Source organism: Panthera uncia (assembly GCF_023721935.1).
Source record: "Panthera uncia isolate 11264 chromosome D3 unlocalized genomic scaffold, Puncia_PCG_1.0 HiC_scaffold_8, whole genome shotgun sequence".
NCBI classification, from domain to species: domain Eukaryota; kingdom Metazoa; phylum Chordata; class Mammalia; order Carnivora; family Felidae; genus Panthera; species Panthera uncia.
This window is the reverse complement of record NW_026057586.1, coordinates 50,301,511-50,326,809: the sequence shown is the minus strand read 5'-3', so window position 1 is coordinate 50,326,809 and position 25,299 is coordinate 50,301,511. Positions and strand designations below refer to the sequence as shown.

Sequence of the window (25,299 nt, the reverse complement as noted above, 5' to 3'; positions counted from 1 at the left end):
GGTGACTCAGTCAGTTAAGCCTCTGACTCTTGATTTTGGCTCAGGTCATGATCTCACAGTTCATGAGTCTGAGCCCCATGTCAGGATCTGTGCTGACACCCCAGAGCCTGCTTGTGATTTTCTCTCTCTCTGCCCCTCCTCTGCTTGCATGTATGTGCTCTCTCTCAAAAATAAATAAACACTAAAAAAGAAGAAGAAGAATTGCCAAGCCTGCTTCTTCATCAGCAGGTCTGTGAGTCTGGCTCATTATAACTAACATCATAGGTTTGGGGTTTTATGGGATTTTCTTCAATCTCTCTTTTTTTTTTTTTTTTTTGGTTAGAATTTTTTTGTGGTAAAGTACACATGAAATTTACCATGCTAACCACTTTTAAGTGTGCAGTTCAGTGGCATTAGGTACATTATCACCCAACCATTACCACCATCCATCTCCCGAACTCTTCACCCTGCAAACCTGAAACTCTGTAACAATTAAACACTGTGTCCCCATTTTTTCCTCCCCTCAGCCCCTGGCAGCCACCATTCTACTTCCTGTCTTTTATGAATTTGACTATTCTGGGTGACTCATATAAGTGGAATCATACAGTATTTGTCCTTTTGTGACTGGCTTTTTTTCACTTAGCATAATGCCGTCATGTTCATCCGTGCTGTAGCAGGTGTCAGAATTTCCTTCCTTTTTAGGGCTGAGTAATATTCCATTGTTAATATATACCACATTTTATTTATCCATTCATCTATTGATGGCACTTTGATTGCTTCTACCTTTTGGCGATTGTGAATAAGGCTGCTGTGAACATGGGTGTACAAATATCTATTCGAGTCCCTGTTTCCAATTCTTTGGGGGCATATATCCAGAAGTAGTACTGTTAGATAATATGATAATTCTGTTTCATTGTTTTGAACAAGCACCATGTTGTTTTCCACAGTGGTTGCATCATTTTACATTCTTACCAGCAATGCATAAGGTTCTAATTTCTTCACATCCTTGCCAACACTTCTTGTTTGCTGCTTTTTTAAAAGCATTTTTATTTTTTATAATAGTCATCCTAATGGATATGAAATGCTTTCTCATTGTGGTGTTGATTTGCATTTCCCTAATGATTAAAGATGTTAAACATCTTTCCATATGTTTATTAGCCATTTGTAAATGTTTGGAGAATGTCAGTTTGAGTCCTTTGCCCACTTTTGAACTGGGTTGTTTTTTGTTGCTGTTGAGTTGTAGGCATTGTTTATATATTCTGGATATTAGTCCCTTACAAAATATATGATTTACAAATATTTTCTCTCATTCCAAGGGTGGCCTTTTCACACTGTGTCCTTTGATGCACAAGTTTTGAATTTTAATGAAATCCGATTTATCTATGTTTTCTTTTACTGTTTTTGGTGTCATAGCTATAATTTATGTTTTTAAAATAATTTTTTAACTGAAATATTGGAGCCAAAATCCTCTCCATTTTTCAGCTGGGGAAATTATTACACAAAGAAACTGATGGATTTCCTCTATTCCAACATTGGCTAGTAAGTTCTGGGCTGAGAATCCATAATCTGGGTTTCCTTTGGCCACCCTCACTTGCCCAGCAAGACAAGGCAGGTAACATTGGTGAGACCTGGAGCAAGTCCCCAGGGACCCTAACGTTTAATCAACTCCTGAAGTGAAATAAAAAGTGTTGTTGTTTTCTACCTTTTTCTTTGCTAGTCATGTACAAGTTTCCCCACTGGTGTTGACAAAAGAAGGACTCTGGAATGGAGAGTCTAAAATATTTTAGAATGTATTCATTTCTGGGCACTACCTTTTTCTAGAGCAGAATTCCCTGTTTAGAATGAATCAGTGGGTTGTTTACACCGCGTTACCAAATCCTCAGGAGAGGAAATCTGAAAAGCTGTAACCACCGCCCAGGCAGAATTGTATTCCTTTTGCTGTGTTACTGAGTGCATGGTGATTTTTCATTCCATCCTTGTTGAAGAAGTCTCTCTGCACCTCCCTCCCCACAGATCCACTCACCACTGAAACTTTTAAAGCAATAAAGCAACGAATGGGTCTGCTTAGGAGGTTCTAAAAGGGGGCGGGGGGTGGAACCCCCATTGGGACAACATGATGGGCCACAATGGAGGGAACTTACTAATAAGCCACTCAGTAGCCCAGCATCCCTCAACCTTATTAATTCAGGACAGGTGGGTAGAAGGGTGACTTTTCTAAACCAAGGGGAGCGTAGAGGATTTTTTGGTCTGTGTCTTTGTGTTCTTGAAGGTCCAAAGTTGTAATCCTGCTCGGAGTTCTGTAGGGAGAGCATCTAATTGTGACTTCGGATTTAGCGACAGCTCTCCCGGGGTGACAGCGCGGTCGCCTGTGCCCGTTCTTCCTTCGGGTGTCCACAAGCGCACCTGGAAACTTGGAACCCCGAAGACGTTCTCATCTCGGTTTGATCTAATCCTGGATGCCCCAGAGACTTTTGGGGAAGGGACATGCTTACTCCGCCACCCCGGTGACACTACTGCTCCCCAACTCTCTCACCCCACTCTCTAGGTACTTTGGGGGTCTAGAAACAAGCCCAGTAGCGGCACTTTTCGCGCACACCAAGGGTGAGCATTTTACCGACTGGAAGACGCCTTCTTCCGACATCGTTCTGCCGCTGGTGTGACGAGAAAAGGGAGACCCGGGGCGAGACACCGCGCGGGGGAGAGGCCGGGCGAGAAAGCGACTGGGCAGGGGCGAGCACGGGCCGAAGGGCGGGGCGGGCGCGGGAGGGCGCGAGGGGGCGTGGGCGCGGCGGCCCGCGCGCCCCGGCGGGCCAGGGGGAGGGGCGCTGGCGGGAGCGGCGCCTCCCGCCCGGGGTGAGCGGCGCGCGCGGCAGCCCCGCGGCACAGAGCGCCGAGCGGGGAACGCGGGCGGGTGGCGGCGAGGAAGGGTTGGAGCGCAGACGGCCGACGCGCGGCGCGGCTGCCATGGACGCGCAGTGACCCGCTGTTTAGTGCGAACTTCCTCGGCTGCGCGGAGCTCCCTGGCTGGCGGTGCGTCTCCTCGGTCACCATGAAAGGTAGGGCGGCGGCGGGCTGCGCTGGGCTCCCGGCCCGCAGGGCGGGCTTCGGGACGCGCGGGAGGGGGCGGAGGTGCAAGCTGCGCGAACTTTCTCCGGGCGGAGGGCCGGAGGAGATGCGGCGCGGGGATCGTGCGTGCACGCGTGGGGCGCTCCTCCACCCCGCAGTTCCGCACGGCAGGAGACACAGAGGTTCGGGTTTGGGGGCGTACAAGTATTCCTCTCCCCATCGTGTCTCTCTGCGAAGTAGTTTGAAGCCCTAAGTCGTTGTTTACAGATTCCAGTCCCCAACTTTTTAATTGAAAAAACATGCCGAGGAGAGTGGAGGCATCCTCATTCCTCCCAGTCCGTTTTCCGCTCTGAGGCGCTCCACACTGTGTTTGGGGGTCCTCTCCGCTCGGCTGGTGCAGTTTCCCCATCCGAGAAGTCGACGTGCTGCCAGCCGGGTGTTTCCTTCGGGACTCGGGGATGTTCTCGGTGCGCCCTCCCCACATCTGGCAATGATTAGGTGCCCGCGGAGTTCAGCTGGCTCGGAAAATGCGTTTGGCATCTTTCTCCATCAGACCCACCGATTGGAAAATAACTGCTCTCGGTTCCGCGTCCCTTCCATGTGCCCGCCTGTGCAGTTGGTGTGTCCACGTGTGCTCAGAGGTGACACAAATCATTCCGTTGATCGTCTCCTGGGCGGTGTCCTCTGCAGGCCGGTTTAGGGGAGTGTCAGATGTTACCGTACCTTTAAGCGGAATCACAAGGATGAGAGGGCTTTGCAGGGCAACTTTCTATTTATTAGAAACTGAGATCCGTCAACAGAATTCTGATTTATATGTGGGATAAATAATTGCAACGGGCATCAAAAGGGAATCATTTCGGGATGGCCTGGCGTGGTGTTTACACAAGACTGGAGTTTCTAGTTTTGTGCTAGGATAACACGGGCCGGGCTTGAGTGAGGGGGCTGGGTGCGAAATGCCATGTGACCGCCGTGACCGAATTTCCAGCCACCAGAGACCACGCGATGCGATCGCTTTGACTTGCCAGGGCTGTGGTCCGAGGGAGGTGTCTGGGAAGCCCCACACGCTTGGAAAGTAACTTTTGCCTCTAGCGTTCTCTGGAAGGAAGTTCTCGCTAAAGTATCCGGAGCGATACCGTTCTACCAATTATCTGTCCTTCCAAGGTGTTAGTTTCCTAGTCAGGAGACTCGAGGAAGGGCAGGGACTGAACTCCAGGTGAAAAGTCACCCTCCCCAGAAGAGAAACGAAAGATATGATACAATTTTCTGGCTAGGGAATTTCAAAACGCAGTGGTGTGTGTTTCTTGTTTTTCCACTCAGTTTGTCTTCTCTCATTTACATTTTAGGAAACACACTTTCCTTGGCTAGCACTGATTAAAGGATCCTCCCAGAAAGGAAAGAGTTCACATGGCTAAATGTTACTCTGGGGCTCAGTTACCTTCATTTGAGCCAGAAGTTAATCTTATTGCTGGTCCCTGAGGCCAGTAGTTTTTGAACTCTTGGGAAGATCAGCTCCCATCTGGGCTCCTGAACCCTGAAAATTTTATGCTTTTTGACTGGGTAAATGACCATTACTGCAATTTGGGTATTTTTAAGTGTTAATTCAAATCTGCCAGGGAAGACACACCTGTAAGTCCTAAATGTACATTTGTGAAGTTTACGCTGCATTCTGGACCAGCTTGCAGACCCCCCTGGAGAAGTCTCATTGCCTACCCTCTGTGATCCAGGCACTGTCTGAAGGTCCCACTTACCTTGTGTCCCAGTGGGGGAGGGGGTATAAGGTACTGGTGAATCCCAGGGTAGACTACTTGCTTTGAAGGCCTCTTTTCAAAGGAAATATTCTGTAAGAGATTTGCTTACCAACTATTGCCATATAACTTACATTCATTTGTCTGGTTACTGAGGTGGGGAAAGGGGAGGATAGTAATAATTTTTTGGTATGTACTCAGTGCCAACCCCTGTGCTACACCCTCTACAAGCCCTCTATCAATTAATCCTCAATGGTATGAGGTAGGTATTTTAACTCCTACGTTACAGATGTGGAAACTGAGTCTAGAACTTATAAGAACTGGAGTCCAGGAGTGTGGTAAGCACTAAAGACAAGCTCTGCAGTTTCCCTGTGTTCCTTGGAAAGGCCTAGGACACCAGGTATGATAACTTCTGGTATAGACTAGAAGAGAGGTAAGTCTCAGACAACTAAGTAGCCGAGTAACCCACAGTAGGTGCAGCAGTCAGGAAGGGGGTGGATCCAAGAAATTGGACACAAGGCTTCTGAAGCCAAGCAGAGAGTGTATTTCTAGCCAAGGAGGAAGGCTGCCTTTACCGAGTGGAATTATTTTGACAATTTGCCATAGGTAACCAATCCAAAGTTTTCCTTGGGTTTGTGATTATGTCTCATAGTTATTAACTCATTATGCTGAAGAAAGCCAATGTTTTATTAGACTTTAACTTCCCTAAATGATACAGGTCAATGACAAACCTTGCAAATGCTTAAAGTAGTAACTTAAAACATTCTTTAGATAAATAGAAAATTAGTAGACTCCTTAGAAGTTACAGAACTTTTTTTTGCTAAAGCAAAAATTTAGCTCCTGTACGAGTCCAATGCTTTTATAAGGTACCTATTTGACTTTCTAATTCTGATGTTTCAACCTGGGACAGGGTCTATGTAATAAACCTGGCTTTTGGAGTGTAATTCCACATCTGCCATGAGCCACAGCGCCACCTATCTGTTGCATTCGGCAAGTACTTTCTCTGTTTATTTCCTCGATCTCTGGAATCACAAGTACCAAAATAATGACATCATTATATCTTTTCCAGAAGAAAATTACTTGCCTTGTGCTGCAATACTCGAAGTCTTTCAAACTTATTAAAACATGAAGTTGTTTTAATTTATTTCCAGTTTCATTTTCATTTAGCTGTGCTACACCATAAATCTCATGGTTTTGGATAAATAGTCACATTCTTTTTGAAGGAATTTGACTCCTCCAGAGTTAGGTGTGTCATTATTAAATCACGTTTCTAGTTCTGAAAGTTGGGAATATTGGTAATTTTTAATGCAGCAGCACTTGTTGCCTAAGAGATGGCCCAAAACAGCCACTAGCAACTGGGACCACAGTGGTCCAAACCACTGTTCTGATTTAACACAGGAAGGAGGTTGGTGCCATCAAATCATAGTATTCAGCCGCTTATTTTTGTGTGCCTGTATATAAACATTTCTGAAATACTGTTGGCAAGAATACTTAAAAAATGCACTGGTAAGCAATATATGTCTATTGCCAGTTGTTTTTCTGGACTCATGGACTCCTTGCTTTACCACTGTCTCTCTAAGATTTCTTGTCCTTAACTGGGATAAGTAAACAAGCATGTAAGGGCCAGCTGCATTGAAAGCATCATGTTTTCTGAGGGGAAATGGAAACAAAATGAGGCCTTTTCCCCTTCACTGATTTGGAATTGGGGCTGACCTTCCTCTGGAAGGCAAATTTACAATCTAATTATACTTTTGACTTTTCATTAGTTTGGGGATGCTTAACATTCTTAATCTGAGGTTTAATTATTGCTAAGTATAGATCTTTTCTGTGGTTTCCCAAGATTGCTCCTATGTCCCCTCCCCCCTGCTTTTTACCATGCAGTTCATCTACTGATAAGGGTGTGACTGGGACAAGCTGGCAGATGATAGCTTGCAAGCTACAGCATAACCAGGTGTCTAATTTTCTGAATTAACACTTATTAAAATAGTATTTTAAAACAGTTGATGCAGCTGCTGCCAAAGTAAGTTTTCAGATGGGAAAATAGACATATAAGTTTTGTGATAGAAAAAAAATATATTTTGCCTTAGGTAAATGTGGAATGTGAGTAATCTCTCAGGTGACAAATCTGACACGTGTTTCCCCATGGTGGGAAGAAGGGGTGGGGTCCTGGGAAAGGAGGCCCAGAGTGGTGGTAGAGCACAGCCTTCTTGCTGGCCGTGTGTACCCATGGTGCTTTGGAGCTTCAGCTGGTGAGTCTGAGTGAAGAGAATCAGGCAGTCAGGGGGAGTGGGGGCTGGACAGCATTCTAGGTCTGGAAGGTAATCATCTGTGAAGAATCTAACCCCACCATGGGGTCAGCTCTACCAGGATGTTTCTGCCCTTTCTATCTTCTGCCATTCTGAAGGCACCAGCTCACTCCCAGTCAGCTTCCAGAGTTCCTGTCAATGGCCTGGAGGAAGGAAACAGGGTCATATGTTGGAAGATAAATGGCAGGGACGAGGTTGATCTGTACCAAGGTTTACGCTTGCTAACAACTTCTTAGGTGTGGCTGATGGCCACCTAATATGCCCACTTATTATTTTTCTCTCTAATAATAGCTGACACTTATTGAGCACCTGCCCAGCCGAGTGTCCTTATTTTCTCCATTTTGCAGATAGGAAAAGTTTGGCTCAAAGAGATAGGGTTACTTATCTAAGGGCACCTAGCTGGTCAGTGGGAAAACTGGTATTCAAACTCCGACAGTCTGACTCCAGAATGCACATGACACCTCTTGCTTAGACTCCTTCCTAGCCAAACTCTAATATTCCACTCAATCAACCCATCTTTGTTAAGTACCTACTGTGTGTCACATTCCACTAGATACTAAGTGAGCCACATAAAGTCCTACCATCTGGACTCAGACCTATAATAACCTGGCATCAAAGGTCTGAAGAAATTGATGTGCTCTACAGCCAGCCACTAGAAGAGCCTCGTTAGACAGAAGCTCTTATAAAAGATATATCATATTCCAGAGTCATTGCCATGTGTACAGTTTATCTTCTGGGAGGTTTTGCTCATGACTGATTGAATGAATGTGAGTGGCTCACTGAATCCAGCAACTCTGAAAACAGCCTCTGCACCACAGTTTTGCTGACAGATTTGCCATGAAACAATGGAACATTGTCAGAAGTGTCATATTCAGGAACAGACTGTAACCATCAGTAGATGATCAGTTATAAGAAAAATACATAAAAATAAAATAGTAGTAGTGGTAGTAAATAAACATTATGAGCAACGGATAGGGAAATAGGGACATTCTTCATAGAAAGTATTCCATTCTTTACTGCTGACACCGCTGTTTCTAACCATAGCAACAAAGCTTGAGGGAGGTAACTTTTCAATCAGTGATTTGATTTCTGTTTAAGTGAGTGATATTTGAAGAGCCCAAACCAATACAGTGCCTTGAAAAGATCCTGCTGATTGCTTAAGGGTCCTTTGTAATTATATGGCAGTGAAAACCAGCGTAAACAGAAATAAGTGATATCAAATTAAGATGCCAAAGAGCTAATCCCTGAATTTATCATGAATATTCAGTTAATACTCTTTAGAATATAAAGGAAGTGTGTTTTTCAGCATGGGAGAAGTTTTAAAAATTAAGTAAATTTATTGGACTTTGATATATTAAATATGACTCTTTTACATTTCCTTGAATGAATGGTTTGGGACTATAACTCAGTATCACATGAGGTCATATTCACTAGACTGAGATTGGATATTTGACATTCTGCCTGACTTGTGCTTGGCTTTTGTGGAAGCAGTTGCACTTCTTTGGGCCTAAGTCACCTTGTGACCTAGAAATGTTAAGAAACCGATATTTATGTTACAACATATTATTCACAGGCAAAATAGTTCAACTTTATACTTGATAATGCATACTTTAAAATATAACCATTTCATAAAATGTAATTATACATAGTGACCCCAGGAGTTGAGCCTGATAATTTTAGTGTGGTGGCAAGGGGTGTGGACTCTGAAACCAGAGGGACCTGGTAACCACATGAAAATTACCTAACCTCCCCTGGTTAGGAACACAGTCCCTGGTTTCCTTCTCTGTCAAGTGGGGGATAGTAATGGCATCTACCCAATGCCATTTTTATTTGTTCGTTGTGTGGAGGATTAAATAGGTTGGTATGGATTGTTTAGAATAGTGTCTAGCACTTAATGAAAAGTCAAGACATTTTAGTTATTGTTATACTGTGTAATTGTTAACCTGCTGCCTCCTCCAGGCAGTAATAGAATTGCCAGTTATGAACCATTTAAGTTAATCAAGTGAAACAATGTATACCATGAAGAAAAAATTTCAGTTTTGAGAGAAAAGTAATTTTCAAATTACAGATGTGTTAAAGCTGACCTCAGAGACTGGAGGGAGCTGTGCTCTCTATAGGAACAGTGCTCACATTGGTCTATCTTTAGCTGTTGTCTCTAGTGTTATCATCATCATTGTATTATATAAAAACCAGCCATACTGAAAATGCAGGGACCGTGTTTATAGTGAGTTTGTAAACTATAGTAAAATCATACAATTTTCTCATTTGTGGTAGTGGTAGAAAATTGATTAAATATTTGTAAATACATTTAATTTGCCTAAGAGCATGCAATTTCCATGCCTACTAATAATGCCTACTAATAATGACATACTGTTTTTAAAGATATGTATCTCAAATCCAGTGTCCAGATTTATCCAGTAAAAATATGACATCAAAGAATCAAAACATAAAACAAATTCGTCTCTAAGGAAGCATTAGGACAGAGGCGCATATATATATATATATATATACACACACACACACACTGTATGAGATCATGTCTATTTCACTGGTAGTGTTGATTTCCTAGTGATTTGTCATATTTGTATTTTATTATTTATGATTGGGCCACCAAATCTTAACTAGCTTTCACTTACTCTTTATTTAATATATTATTTAAATATGTTCAAATATTCTTTATATCAAATATATTCAAATATTCATTTAGTATATGATTGAGATCTATTCAAATATTTAGTACATTATATAGTATATTATTTACATTATTTAGTATATTATACAGCTCCTGTCCCCAAAGAGCTTGCAGTCTGGTGGGCAGAGCAAGGCTTATGCACAAACAATTGGCATCTAAGGAAAAGGTGAAATGGGGCCTATGTGAAGTTCAGATAAATGTTGTTGGAGGACAGGAGGAGAGGGCAACCTGGCTGAAAACAGGGATAATTTCATTTGAAGGGATGATGCAAGCTGATTCATTACCTTGAATTATATTTCGTATTTCAGATTGTATTATTCTAATTGTAATTGAAGAGGGAAATGGTACATCCAGGCACCGCAAAACCTTGAAGTGAGGCATTTCACTGTAGGAGGTGAGAGAAGATCACAGTTTTCTCAAACTTTGTCTCCTGAGCTCAATGTTGGTCCATTATTTGTAATTAATTATAGTATATCACTTTGGCATAATTGTCTGGATAACCTAAACAGAAAGTTAAGTGATTTCAAAACAAAACAGATGTATCAGTTGTTTATTTATTATTTGGGAGGGGGCTAGTTAACAAAGACCACTTATTTTTTGCATGCCTCCAGAGAATTGGACAGCATTAGTTTTCCTTGACAACTGACCCATGTATTTGAGGCCGTTTCAGAGCCCTTAGAAAATTTGAGGCAGTGATTGGTCTGCTCTGGACTTTCTTATTATTAACCTGACAATGTGATTGGATGAGGAGGTCCATCATAAAACAAAGAGAGGCATGTCCTCTGCCCTATAATTAGCCATGAATGGTAGATGTGGGGATCAAGGTTTTGAGTGTTATATTTGTTTCTTACTTTTTAAGTTGTTAAAGTTGGCTCCCAGGGGAAATCTGGTTTAGCCTACACTCCCAATTTAGGGGTAAAAGTAACAAAAAAAAATCACCTCAATTTTGTTGGAATATAAAGGAATGAAAAAGGTATGGTATCTCTCTTTACCCTAAAAGCAAGTATTTGCTGTTTTTATAAGAATCAGAACCATAAGTTGTACCACAAATTAGGGTCATTTTATGTCTGTAATATTGACTTAAAAAAAAAAACAAACTTATACTATTGAACCAAAAAGTGATCCTTTTGTTATAAAACATAAAATTGGGAAAGCAGCTGAATAATTGAAATAAATCTTCTGTAATATTTGGAGTAATCTGCAAGTATTTAAATTGCTACAAATTCCTTTATCCATTTGGAGTATGGTAGTGGGGAGGCCTGGAAGGCAGATCTAATTACCCCATCAAAATTATGCTGAACCTCAGTATTATATTGCACTGCACTGAGCTCATTCACTTGCAGAATACTTAACAACTATGGCCCAGAAATGCCAATGGGCAAACCAAACTATACAAGGGCCATGTTAGGTTTTATATTTATAAAGCTATGAAGCCAGGGCAGATAGTACTAGTACGGCTCTTAAGGTTAAATCAAGGTTAAAGAATGTCTGCCTTTGGGGCGCCTGGGTGGCTCAGTTGGTTAACCATCTGACTTCGGCTCAGGTCATTGATCTCACAGCTAGTGAGTTCAAGCCCTGAGTCAGGCTCTGTGCTGACAGCTCAGAGCCTGGAGCCTGCTTCAGATTCTGTGTCTCCCTCTCTCTGCCCCTCCCCTGCTCACACTCTGTCTCTCTTAAAAATAAAAAGAATGTCTGTCTTCAGTTTTTACAGCCCAAATTTGTTAAGGTAAATCTTCTTCAATATCAGATAGATACTTCAGTGCCAGTTAGCTAGGGTCCAAATTGAACCCACCCCACATAATACTCTTGCTAATCAAACTTCCCTGCTGTTGACCTCCCCCAAATGCTCACTTCAGACTGGAGCTTTGAGTCTTTTGAAACTTGAGCACTAAAGTAGTCCCTACCTGGGGCACCTGGGTGGCTCAGTTGGCTTAGCATCTGACTCTTGATTTTGGCTCAGGTTGAGCCCCAACATCAAGCCCCATGTTGGGCTTCTCACTGAGCCTGCTTGAGATCCTCTCCCTTTCTATTTCTCTTTCTCTCTCTCCCTTCCTCTACCCATCCCCCCTGCTCAGGTGTGTTCTCTCTCTCTCTCTCTCTCCCTCTGTCTCAAACATAAAAAATAAAAAAATAAGTGGTCCCTATCCAAACCTAAAGCTATCTTGTATTTCATGAACATTCAAGTTTTGTGATATGTATTTTTGTCCTTAAAGCAGAGTACCGCTGTTACCACCTCTGTCCTCTTACTTAGACCCCTCATGTTTATTAAGCATTAAGTATGTGTTGGGTGTTTCCCACATATCAATTCCTGTTTGTCTCCCAACAATAAGTGAGATAGGAATTATTGGTCCCATCTTATGGGAGAATGAGAGGCAGCGTTGAGTTTATGTTGCCAGACGAGGTGGAGCCAGTGTTCAAACCCAGGTCTTCTAATTCCAGAGCCCAAGCTTTGGCTGGCTCAGCCTGGCTTTAGGAGCAAAGTCCCCCAGAACAGCACAGTGGTGTCCAAAGAGATGCCCAAAATATTTAGTAACCCAGGTGACATTCTGTGGAGGCCACAGTTCTGCAGTGCCATGAAGGTGCCTCCACGCAGCAGTGGCCAGTGGAGGGCCACTGTAGACTCAGGGGTCCAGATGACACTGGGTATTTGGCTCCAGGGATGCAGGGGCATTTTTTCCTCTCCTCACCACCCAGACCTGCTATGATAGGTAGTGGTGGTGGGAACCCACAGGAACAGCTTGCAGGAATGCTCACGGCAGGCAGCGTATGTTCACCAGCTGGTTTGGAAGCATGGAAACATTCTAACAGCTGGTAGGACTGTGCTGTTCTGTTCTAACAGTGATGGCTGTACAAGAGCTGGGACTGCATCGAGGTAGAAACAGCATAGAGTAGCCGATGGATACGCACATGCGGACAGCATCACTGAGCCTAGCCTCTGTCCACGGTCCTTCAGCCTGGCTCCTAAGGAAGTCTGAACTTGCTCTGTTCAGTTTGGCATTTGTCAGAACATACTTTGTGCCAGGGATTTAAGGCTCTAAGTCCAAACTTCTTATTCTGTTGCTTCAGGTTGAACTCTTCACACTGGCTCTTTGGAACAGGGTGGACTTTGGACCTTTTTCTGGTCATCAGCACTTTCATTTTTGTCTACCTGACTTTTATCTTGCACCCACATTCCTTTGTTTTGTTGGCTTTATTTTTTTTTAAATCAAAGTTAGAGATGTATATGGTTTGAAGAGTCAAAAAACATTTATTATGAATGAGATTTATTATGAAAAACAGCAGTTTCCTGCCGGCCCACCTTCATATCATCATTTTCCAGTCCCCAGAGGGAATCTCTTGAGAACATTTTTAACATTTTCTCTTGGCATTTACTTTTCTTGTGGTTATCCTCTGATGCCTAACAAACCATCCCCAAACCCTGTAGCGTAAAACAACAGCTGTGTATTTGTTCAGGATTCTGTAGTTCGGCTCGGCTTCTGCTTCCTGGGGTGTTGACCATGCTGGTCAGCCGCACCCCCAGGGCCGGGCATCAGCAGGGTGGCTGGAATGGCTTCTTCCCCTTCGTCATCTCTTGCTCTCCCACAGATCTTCTCTCCCAGGGGGGCCTCCAGTCCAGCACGGTCGTGGGACATTTCACATGGCAGCTAGTTGCCAAAGGGTGAAAACAGAAGCTGAAAGGCATCTGGGGCCCAGTTCCTGAGGTCACCCACTGCCACTTCTGGCAAATTCCATCAGCCAAAGCAAGTCACAGGGCTCTCCCAGATTCAAGAGAGTGGAAATGGGCTTGCACGTGGAGGGATGGAAAGAATTGTTGGTAGTCCTTTATGTGGATGATCTGTCACAACCCCTTGTCTTTAAGTGAAATGCTTGTGGTCTTCTCCTCCTCCTTATTATTATTAGTACTACAGCAGTACTAGTTAGCAATTAGTTAGCAATTAGTACTCATTGCTAATTGGGATTTAGGCATATATATTGACTCCCCTTTATAGCAGATAAGGTTTAGTTCTTTCACCCTTCATTTCCACCTAACAACCCTCATGGATGCCGTCTGTTGCCCTCCATCATCCCAAAATAGTTACATCACAATCTTGATTAAATCAGTATTCAGTGTTCATATTACTATACTTAATATAAATTCTATTCACAGCTGACTCATATTTCCTTCATGCATAACTTCTCTCCTCTGGAGTTAACAATTCTCTTGTTTTATTTGCTTAGCTTCCTGTGTGTGTGTGTGTGTGTATCATCATTCATCCCCAGAGTCTCTTCCACTTTTCTGAATCTCTACACATGTGTTCACCTATAGTAGATATTCTCTCATTTCCATATTTTTGAAGAAATCTCCCCTGGAGCTTTCTGACCTACTCAGGGTTAGGGTTAGATTAGGGTATATGCATGTGTGCGTGCACACGGATACACACACACACGTGTTTTTCTAGCTTTGTTATTTTAGTGGAATGCATTCTCTAATGTCTTGAAGAAAGTGTTCATGAGAAGTACATTTTTGGGGACTGTGTAGGTCTGAAGACATCTTTGTATTACCTACTCATTCACTGGAGAGATTTCTGTGTAGGAAAGAATTTAGCCTTAGAATTTTTGAGGGCACTGATCTATTTTCTTTTAGTTTTGCTATTAAGAAGTGTGAGTGTGAGGTCTTCCTTTCCTTTCCTTTCCTTTCCTTTCCTTTCCTTTCCTTTCCTTTCCTCCCCCTCCTCCTCCCCTTCCCCTTCCCCTTCCCCTTCCCCTTCCTTTGTAAGCTTTTAAGTTTTCCTGTCTGGAAGTTTTTACGATTTTCTTTTTGTCCTCAGTGTTCTGAAATTTTACAGTGATGTGCTTTGGAGTGGATCTCTTTTCTTTGTGCTGGGAGGAAACTGGCCCTTTCACTCTGGAGACTCATCCTTCACTGCTGAAAAATTTTGTTTAGTTCTTCCTCTGATAATTATCTACCCCTGTTCTTTTACCTAAAACACTTGCTATTTGAATTTAAATATTGGATCCACTGAATTGATTTTTTTTTTTTTTTTTGGCTTTGCTCTTTTCTATTTATTTGTTTCCCTTCCTTCCCAACCTCTGGAATATTTCAGCTGTATTTTCCAACTCTTCTATTAAATTTTTGCTTTTGTGATCATACTTTTAAAAAAATGTTTATTTATTCATTTATTTATTTATTTAGAGAGAGAGAGAGCGTATGAGCAGGGGAGGGGCAGAGAGAGAGGGGGAGAGAGAGAATCCCAATCGGGCTCAGTGTAGTCAGTACAGAGTCTGATATGGGGCTCAATCTCATGAACCAGGAGATCATGACCTGAGCCAGAATCAAGAGTCAGACACTTAACCAACTGAGCCACCCAGGTGCCCCTTTATGATCATACTTTTAATTTCCAAGAGCTTTTTCTTTTTCTCTTATGGTTATTTTTTTAAATTATGCCATCCTGTTCTAATTTTATGGATATGTTATCTTCTCTTATCTCTCTAAGGATATTGGTAGACATTTTTTATGAAATTTTTTTCGTCTCATATGTCTTTCCTCCAAATTTCTTTATCTGGTTTCCTTTTTTTTTTTTTAATATTTATTTATTTTGAGAGAGAAAGAATGCATGTGCATGAGCAGGGGAGGGACAGAGAGAGGGAGAGAGAGAGAATCCCAAGCAGGCTTCGTGCTGTCAGTGCAGAGCCCGACGTGGGGCTCGAACTCACGAACCACGAGATCATGACCCTAGCTGAAATCGGATACTTAACCAACTGAGCCACCCAGGCACCCCTATCTGGTTTCTTTATGTTCATATTTATTTTTTTCATATTAGAGGCTGTGTCAGATGTCTGGGTCTTATCAGTAGGAACAGACTATGGTAAAGGTTGATTAGAACCTCTTTGTTTTGGTGGGTTTTGTGAACTGTGACTGTCACTCTAGGCTGAACTGGCTGAGCTGTTCCACTGGGGACCACCCAGAATCAGAATCATTCGTTTATTTTTCTCTTAACTGGTCAGATTTCCCAGGAAAAGCCTTCCAGTCTTTGACCTAGAGGGCACAGTCTGGCTGACTGGGAGAGGAGGACCACGTGTCTGGACATTCAGTGTGCAAACGTTCACCTTTTCTCTGAGTCCCTTGCAGTCCCCTCATCTCAGCTGTTCCTGGTGTCTTCTAGGCAAGATACCTTTTGTTTCTGACTTCCTGAAATATAAACTTAGGTCTTCTGCTGTAGTCAGGGAGGGACAGTCACTTCCCTTGGCAGGGGACTTGGGAAGTCCAGCTGCTCCCCATCCCCCCCCCCCCCCCCGCTGCCCCACGTACCACACAAACCATTTAAAGTGTTCAAGTCAGTGGGTTTTTTTGGATTTTTTTTTTTTGTTTTATGTATTCACAGGTTTTGCAACCATCATTACAATCAATTTTAGAACACTTTTGTCACCCAAGAAAGAAACCCCATACCCATTAGCTGTCATTCCCCATTTTCCCCTAAAACTTCTAGCCATAGGCAACCTTTAATCTGCTTTCCAGCTCTGAATTTGTTTAACGTAGACATTTCATTTCATATACATGGAGTTGTACAACATGCAGTCTTTCGTGACTGGTTTCTGTCACTTAGCATGATGTGTTCAGGGTCCGTTCATATTGTAACACATGCCAGCGCATCATTCCTTTTTAGGGCTGAATAATACTCTGTTGTGTGGCTCTACCCTAATTTCTCCGTTCATCATTTTGTGCACATTCAGGGTGTTTCCACTTTTTCCTGTTATGACTAATACTGCTACAAACATTTGCGTACAAGTTTTTGTGTGGACGTGTGTTGTCATTTCTCTTGGATGTACGCCTAGAAGTGAAATGGCCTAACCCTTAGAAGAAGTGCCAGACCATTTTCCAAAGTGGCTATACCATTTTACGTGTCCACTGGTAGCATATGAGAGTTCTGATTTCTGCACATCCTTGCCAACATTTGCCATTTGTCTTTTTGGTTATAGGCAACTGCTTCTTAAATATATGTTCATCCAGTCCTCCTATTTTAGCCTTACGTTGGTTCTCCCTCAAGAGTGACCTGTGTCCCAAATTCCTCAGCCTTTTCAGCATTCTGTGGTATAAAGGACTGCACCTTAGCTTTTCTGCTGCTAGCACAGGGTTCAGTTTCTTGGGACTGTGGTGTCCTCATGGTGTGGAACTCGAGCCCCCCTCCCCCCACTGCTGCCAGATTCTGGGTCTTAGTCTTGGTCTGACTCCTCACAAGTGGTGAGACCTGGGGTCAAGTTATGTAACTCCTCTGAGCCTTAGTTTTCTCATCTGTAAAACATAGAAACATAATGTGTAGGAAGTATCTGACATATGGAAGATATTAACTAAGTATTAGTTCTCTTATCTTCCCCAAATGTGGTGAATATTTAAAAAGAGGAAGATTTAATCTCTTTTCTTTAGGAATTCATCAACTGGTAGTAGAGATATACACATATATAACTCTAATCCTCTGAGTTTCAACAACTATTGAGTATCTATAAGGTGCCATAAATGTGCTGGTTGCTGAGGGTACATACAATGCAACAAGTTTCCTGTTTTCAAATGGCTTTCTATCTGGTGGCGTGAAAACCAGCAACTGGAACATGGGATAGACAGAGGAAAGTGCTGTCGCACTGACCTAAAGGGAGTGTAGGGAAAGGAGAGGTATATTCTAACTGTAGGGTGTCACACACTTGGTCCTTAAGTTGATTGGAACATCTTCACTTGAACCCATGGTACCCTGAAATAGCAAGACTCAAAGCTGTCAATCATCAACAGAATTCTCTTCAGTGTTCTCTATCATGAAACCTCTGATGAGTGTGGCTCTGTGCCAGATATCAAGGAAAGTAAAGAAAACAAATAAAAATCACTTTTTGAAACAGGCAAACTGAAGACCGGGTAGCCCATAGGTATTAAAACAAAAATGCAGAAATACAGCTGTGGAAGCCTAAAAGCATGTGCCTATAGATATAAGTCTCACATTGTTTTAAACTTGTTTTGTTATTTTGTTATGTTAAGGTTATGTCCTCTCTGCAGACAAACTGCTGTGACAAGCAGGGATCAGGTTAGGGCCACGCCAGAACTTAGAGGCCTTTCATCTTAGCCAAATCCTTGCTTGCATAGGGGTGCAACAGATGTGTGGCTTAGGTGGTGTCAGAGACAGATTCTGGAAAGTGGCAAGTTGCTGAGGTGACTGGATATTCTCTAGGGAGAATATCCTTATTTAAGAACACCACTTTTGGGGGCCCTCGGTACTGTAAAGATAGTCTACGATGTACTTCCCTTGGGTCTACAGAGCGTGAGGAAAAGTTTTGAGAATAGAATGCAACGTTGCACATCATGTCAGGCTTATTTATCTTCCTCAAACTGTCTGTCTGCCACTGTGGGCTGAATTGTAGGCTTTTCCCCTCTAAAATCTTCAGGAATTGCTTTCTCTTTCTGTCTCTCAAAATAAATTAAAAAAAAAAAAAAAAGAGGGGTGCCTGGGCGGCTCAGTGGATTAAGCATCTGACTCTTGATTTTGGCTCAGGTCATGGTCTCAAGGTTCGTGGGATAGAGCTCCTGTCAGGCTCTGTGCTGACAGCATGGAGCCTGCTTGGGATTCTTTCTCTTTCTCTCTCTCTCTCTCTCCGCCCCTCCTTCCCCCCCACTCTGCCCCTCCCCAGCTCATGCTCTCTCTCTCTTTCTCTCAAAATAAATAAACTTAAAAAATAAAGCATTTAGGCATTAAGAGCACTTGACCTTGTCCTCTCTCCTGGGGCTCGTGTAGCCTGATGTGGGTTGCCCACGCAGCCACAGAGCCATCAGCCCTGGCCTTTTTCTCTTTTTCCCTTTTTCCATCCCCTAAATGCCTGGCTCTACCACTAGCTTGAATGGGCTGTTTGTTGGCTGCACAGCTGGGGAAACATGGCAGAGGGCTCTGGGGGCCAGCCAGCTATGCAAATGAACAACAGATAAGTGTTACCTGACTGACTTCACCTGGCTTTTAAGGATACAAGAAGAGGATTCTAAGATCAATTGTTGAAAACACGAGTAAAACAAAGTTAAGTTCTTTTTCCTCTTTCATAAGGGTTCAAAAACCCTTGTGAATCGCCAAGAAAGGAACATACTATATAGTGTTTCCAAAATTCTTTTTTCCTCCAAAGAAAAAACGTTGAGAAGTCTCATTTAAGATGCCTCTCTATGAGACCTTCTCTGATCATCCACATGAGATGTGATCTGTGGTACTTGACGTGTACCCCTTAGGGCTCATGATTTTCTGTCTAGTTGTAGAGTTGGATGAGATAGTTGTTTGTATTCTTTTAGTAGCTGCTATAAGAAGTCCTGATCCTTTTGGAATGAGGCTTAAGACAAGAAGGAGGAGATCCTCCTTGAGCCCTATTAGGGGTCACCTGGAAGGCCTTTGTTTTCTCGAACTCCTAATAGGTTTGAGTATGTTAATTTGGAGACAGAGCTGAACTGTTTTAGTAACAAAAATATGAGACATTTGAAGTTCCCAGGGAAATTTCAGGAAGGAGACAAGAGTTAGTCAGACTAAATGCTGCATGGGAAAAAGATCAGAGAGGAAAAAGAAAACAAACAAACAAACTAATGGTAGGCTTGCTGAAAAGAAGCTTTGGGAGGAGAACAGAAATGTCTTAACGGGAAATTGTAAGCTGTTTGCTATCAGAGGTACAGCATAAACCGCTCTTTTGTTTCCACTGTGTGATCCTCAGTGATGCCTCCTTGCTTCACAAAGTCTGAGGAGTCTGTGAGTAGACTCCTCAGACGTGGCCTGGTGGAGGAGGGGCTGGAACTGGCAGGGGAAGCTGACATCTAGGTGACACCATTACCTGTCTTCATGCCTCATCAACCCCATTAGGCTATAAGCATATGTTTATTGAGTGAATAAATAAGTAAGTAAATGAATTAATGGATTTATTTATCTGCAGAAGCAGTAGATAAGGATTTCTCTTTAACTGAGACTAGACCAAGCCTTTCAGCCGTTAATATGATAGGATTACTTAGTAAAGCTGGCCCAGAGGAGCTTAATAGGTATTTGTGAAACTAACCAGTCACCGAGTGACTGAGAAAGGTGCTGTTCTCTTGGTTGTAAGCATGTTCTTCCATGTAGAAAGAACTAAAGCTTTAATCTTTTTTTAAAACAAATTTTAATGTTTATTTTTGAGAGAGAAAAGGAGAGAGATTGTGAGCAGGGGAGGGGCAGAGAGAGAGGGAGACATAGAATCTAAAGCAGGCTCCAGGCTCCAAGCTGTCAGCACAGAGCCCAATGCAGAGCTCGAACCCGTGAACCATGAGATCTTGACCTGAGCCAAAGTTGGATGCTTAACCAACTGAGCCACGCAGGCACCCCTAAAGCTTCAATCTTTGACATAAGAAGACTGCTTTAATTATGAAGACCTGGCCTTCTGCATTCCAAGCAAGATTTCTTCCCTGTTCTCTGAATAAGGAAACAATGGTAAAATACAGATACACACTTCTCCATTCTCTGCTGGAAGTAATTGCTCTCTCACTGGTGTTTTCATAGCACTTCACAACAAACTAGTGCTCTGAGGCCACCACATTGTATTACAGATACCATGCCTCTTGGGTTTTTCTATAACAGTTCAAGGTTCAAATACATCCAGGTCCTGCATTCCATTTGGGGCCTGAAAAAAAATGATCTCAGAGGCTTTGTTTTCCCCCTCCTTGACTCTCTTTCTTGAAAACTTGTCAGCTTCTTCAGGGAAGGGACTATGTTCACTCATTTCTGAAGCCCCACTGCCTGGCAATCTCTGGTCCACAGTAAGTGCCAAATAAATGCTTTTGAACTGAACTGCATAATGGAGATTACTGAATGCTGGTGCAATAATGGTGACCGGCTCAAGAATAATTGGTTAGGGCTCCCTGGAAAGGCCTCATCTTGACACTTTACTTGTTGTCAGAAGTATCCTTTAAGTGCACAAGAAACTAGACCCACACCTGGCAGAACTGTAACGTAGGTTCTTTGTCAGTGTGATAAGGAATCACATCACATCTGTCTTGGGGGTCTGGATTTAGATCTTTTGGTAGAAAGCTTGGCTGACCTATCTCTTTTGTTCCAGAGGGGCCCTACATTTAGGAATTCCCATAGCAAGTCTGTCTTTTGAAATGTATTTACTGGGAAACCATCTGTTGGTCCTGGTTATCCAATGGAAAGGGAGTGGGAAGGGTTTGTTTGTCACTGCAGGAGCCATGCTGGGCTCCTGAGATGTAACATTTAGTGAAACACAGGACCCCAGAGCCTGGCATCTGAGAGGAAGGGCTTAAGACTCAGTTATGTGATGATAACATAACCCTTTGGACAGCTGGTTATTCAGTCATCATTCAACAAAATTCATTTAGCCCCTGCTTTGTGGCATGCACCATTCTAGGCATAGGGGATTCGTTCGTGAAACAAAACAGAAAAAGTTTCTGCTCACAGGATGCAAGATGACACACACACACACATAAATGAGGAGGATATCAGAGAGTAATATTAAAGTAGGATGGTGTGACAGGGAGTGTCTGGGTTGTGGTCTGGAAAGGCATCTCAAAGGTGTCACTCTTCAGCTGAGACCTGGATTAGAAGGAGTCTCATCAAGAACAGAAGAAAGAGCATTCCAGCCAGAGGGAACAGCCAGTGCAGGAACCCCATAGCTTTTCTTAGAAAGTGTGGCATGTTTTCCGGGAGCAGAAGGACACATGTTGTGGGCAAAGGGGAGGGTGGAGCAGGTGGGGGAGGGTGGAGAAGATGGGGGAGGGTGGAGCTGGTGGGGGAGGGTGGAGCTGGTGAGGGAGGGTGGAGAGGTGGGGGAGGGTGGAGCTGGTGGGGGAGGGTGGAGAGGTGGGGGAAGGTGGAGCTGGTGGGGGAGGGTGGAGAGGTGGGGGAGGGTGGAGCTGGTGGGGTCCCAGCAGCTGCATTCCAGGTTGGCCCTGTGCATCTGGGCCTCGCCAGGGTTAACAGTGTGCCTTTGCTTTTCCTGCAGACGACTTTGCAGAGGAGGAGGAGGTGCAGTCCTTCGGTTACAAGCGGTTTGGTGAGTGCTGACCAAGCTCTTCTTCTCTGTGCTTGATATGAGATACGGTGATAGTGCCATTGCTGGACCTTTAACACACATGGATGTGTGTGGTTCCGAGGCCCAGGTTTGACTGGAAGTTGAGTTTCCCTGTAACAGGTGGACGATTTCTCCTAACATGGAGGGTAATGGTAATGGAGCAGAAGCCGTGCCCAGGCACGGGAAGTGATGGGATGCTCACAGGGTTCGCTGAATATAAACCAGTCGGCTTAATAGGCAAAACTTGATGAGAAAGGTAAATCTGTGACAGGACAGGAGCAAAAATACACATGATTTCTCTATGTTGATATTGAGAAAACATCTCTGCCTCTTTTCCTCAGGGCTCCTTTTTCATAACGTAGTGTATAGTGAGAAGGCGGCTTTCTCCAGGCACCCAGCCAGACACAGGTGCCCTGTGGTGGCTGGATAGCAGCCCCCAGGGGTATCCACATCCTGATACCTGGAACTTGAATGTTACCTTGTCTGGCAAAAGTTGCTTTGCAGATGTGATTAAGTTAAAGATCTTGAGATGGGGAGATTATCCCAGGTTATCTAGGTGGGCTCTAAATGCAATCAAAGTGTCCTTATGAGAAGGAGGGAGAGGGATATTTGACGACTGACAGGGGAAGGTGGTGTGCTCTGAAGGTGGAGGAAGGGGCCACGAGCCAAGGAATACAGGTGGTCACTAGGAGCTGAAAAAGGCAAGGAAATGGATTTTCTGGTCAGAGCCTCTGGAGGGAGCAGGGCTCTGCCAACATCTTGATTCCAGCCAACTGGAGTGGATTTCACACTTCTGGCCTCTCAAACTGTGAGAGAGGAGATTTGTGTTGTTTTAAGCCACCACGTTTGTGGAAATCTATTACAGCAGCCTTAGGGAACCAAAACACGCTCCTCTGCCTCCCAGACTGCCGCACACAGTGCTCGTCTCTCTTTGACCATGCTTCTCGTGCTCTGCAATTTGGTTTTGAACTGGCAGTGAACATTTAAAGTTCTGAAGACTGTTCAGAGGAGCTGGGGTTTTTCTGTCCAGGGTGTTTCTGTGCCTTGGCAAGAGGAAATGAAGAAGGATAGAGGAGAAAATAATGAGTGTGTGTGCATGTGTGTGTGCGTGTGTGTGTGTGTGTGTTGGTGGGGCAGGGAGAATGGGAGAGAGAGAATGTGAAAGAGAATGAATCTACTTCCTGTTGACTAAAAAAAAAAAAAAAGTCTCCTGGCTGGATTTTGACTAAAGTTAACGGTCCCCAGCTGCTCTGGCTCCCTCATTGCTTTACATTTTTCCTTCTGGATATACACTTCTACATTTCTTTCTGTGAAAAAGTAGGGCTTTACGATGGGAATGCACTGGCATCAAGCCGATGGCCACTCCATTCGTACACTGGCAGGGATGCTCAGTACTTTCTCCCCTCCTCCACGCTGCTGTTCTTTGCACATTCCATGTTTCGGGATTGGTGCCCTGCGTTGTTCTGCACTGCCATGGTGGGTTCACTGAAGGTGGTAGCAGGAGCAAAGATGAACCCAGGAATTATAAAGGAAAGAAAAACAAAACAAAAATGGAAAGGTAGAAATAAAGGGGAATATCAAACTTGTAAAAATAAGGCAAAATCAATGTTGACCTGCCTGTTTTGGAAATCAGTAGATTTCAGATCTTTCTTTGGACATTAGTAGAAATAAGAAGAGCCATGAGAAAATGTTTCCTTTAAAAAGAGTGACCTTGAGAGAAATTTTTTAAAAATTTCATGACTATGTAACTAGCTATGTAACTAGCTAGATGGATGGGGATTTGGTGAAAAACACGCAAAAATGATAAGTTGCTGAAATATTTAATTTGTGGTGGTTAAATTATGTGTGGAAATCATAGACTGATGACTCAGAGGAGGCATGATAAAAACTTACCAATATTGGTGATCGTGAGCAGAGAGGCGTGGCAAGAGTGTTAGCAAGTGGTCCGAGTGGGGTAACATATAGGGTCTGTTGTGATTTATGCAAATCACAACTTGAATTTAGACCACACATGAACCAGGGATTTGTTATTCACAGGGCAAAGGGGCCACTCACTGTTCTAACAATTGTTATTTGGTGGCTTGTTTCCAAAGTTATTTGTATACAGTTATTCAGAAACATTTGCTACATGAAATAGTAGCAGTTTACATAATATTTTGCTTTTTTAAATTCAGTACAAAATTATAATAAAGTGCAAAATGGGTGATCTTTTCTGGTAATCTAGCGTGGCATGATATTAGGACAACCAGCCCTTGTCTATTTGGGGATTCATTATTGCATTTTGGTTTTAAGCAGGTCTTCTGTTTTTCTTCAGTCACTCTTTTTTTTTTTTAACGTTTTATTTATTTTTGAAAGAGAGAGAGAGAGAGAGAGAGAACGAGTGGGGGAGGGGCAGGCAGAGTCTGGGGACAGAGGATCTGATGCAGGCTCTACGCTGCGAGTAGCGAGCCTGATGCGGGGCTCAAACTCATGAATCAGGAGATGATGACCTCAGCCGAAGTCAGATGCTCAACCAACTGAGCCACCCAGGCGCCCCACTTTAGCCTCTTTTTATGTCACACTTGTTAGCCCCTTTCCCAAAGTTCTGGACAGGTGTCTGGGGAAGAGGCAGAGTTAAATCTCATAGGTTTGCCATGCATTTGCTTCTCTAACAGAGGCTTCAATGAGGGGAAACTTCGAAAGGTTAATGAAGTAAGCATATACAAGTTTTAATCAGGTTCTCAGGGTCAGCATTTCTTGGACTCAGTATGCAGAGCTAATTAATTTGGGATATAACTATAGTTACAGTTTGGCAGAGTTCACTCTCTGAAACATGAGGCACCTGTATGTTAAATTTTTACTTTCTAGAGATAGAGTATGATCTATACTATAATGATATCTTTCTACATATGTCTCAGTTACTGTTTTCTTCAAAATATCACGTGGCACTAGTATCCTTTATTGTAGTTAGCAGAAAAGGAAGGAGAATTACTTCATATTATAAGGGATAAATATAAATTTATAAATTTTGGAACTTGTGATAAATTGATCCAAGAATGTCTCCTGAAACCTTCTGATTAGTCTTATGATCAACATGAATGCATCCCAGGTTTTGTTTTCTTAAATTTTTCTTCATGAAAATGATGTGGAGTAGAAGGAATGAAGAATGTCTCTTCTTCATTGAATGAAGGGCTAAGTGTATCAGAATTCCATAGGAGAAGGGGAGAAGTGTGGGAAGAGGGGTGAATTCCAGAACATGTGTAGAAATGATCATAGCAAATCCAGCTCACATTTGTGTATCACATTTATCTTTCTAAAGGACTTACATATTTTTCCTTCACAACAAATCCATGAGGACAGCAGGCCAGGTGTCATCTTTCCTGTTTGATGGCTGCTTTCCATCTTTCCTGAGACATTGCGGGGGCAGTGGTTAGGTGTATGGGCACTGGAACCAGGTGTGTGAGTTTACTCACCAGCTGTGTGACCTCGGGTTCGT

The 25,299-nt window shown here is 43.1% G+C and overlaps 1 protein-coding gene across 4 annotated transcripts in view; it reads left to right on the top strand.

Moving 5' to 3' along the window:
* The first annotated feature begins 2,811 nt into the window (after nucleotides 1-2,811).
* COLEC12 (collectin subfamily member 12) overlaps nucleotides 2,812-25,299 on the top strand; it is a 204,819-nt gene continuing 182,331 nt past the window's right edge. For all 4 annotated transcript variants that reach the window (XM_049619660.1, XM_049619661.1, XM_049619658.1 and 1 more), the window contains exons 1-2: nucleotides 2,812-3,035; nucleotides 21,756-21,806. In XM_049619660.1, coding sequence (XP_049475617.1) covers nucleotides 3,029-3,035; nucleotides 21,756-21,806 — 58 coding nt within the window. In that variant the 5' untranslated portion in view covers nucleotides 2,812-3,028. The remainder of the gene's footprint in view (nucleotides 3,036-21,755; nucleotides 21,807-25,299) is intronic.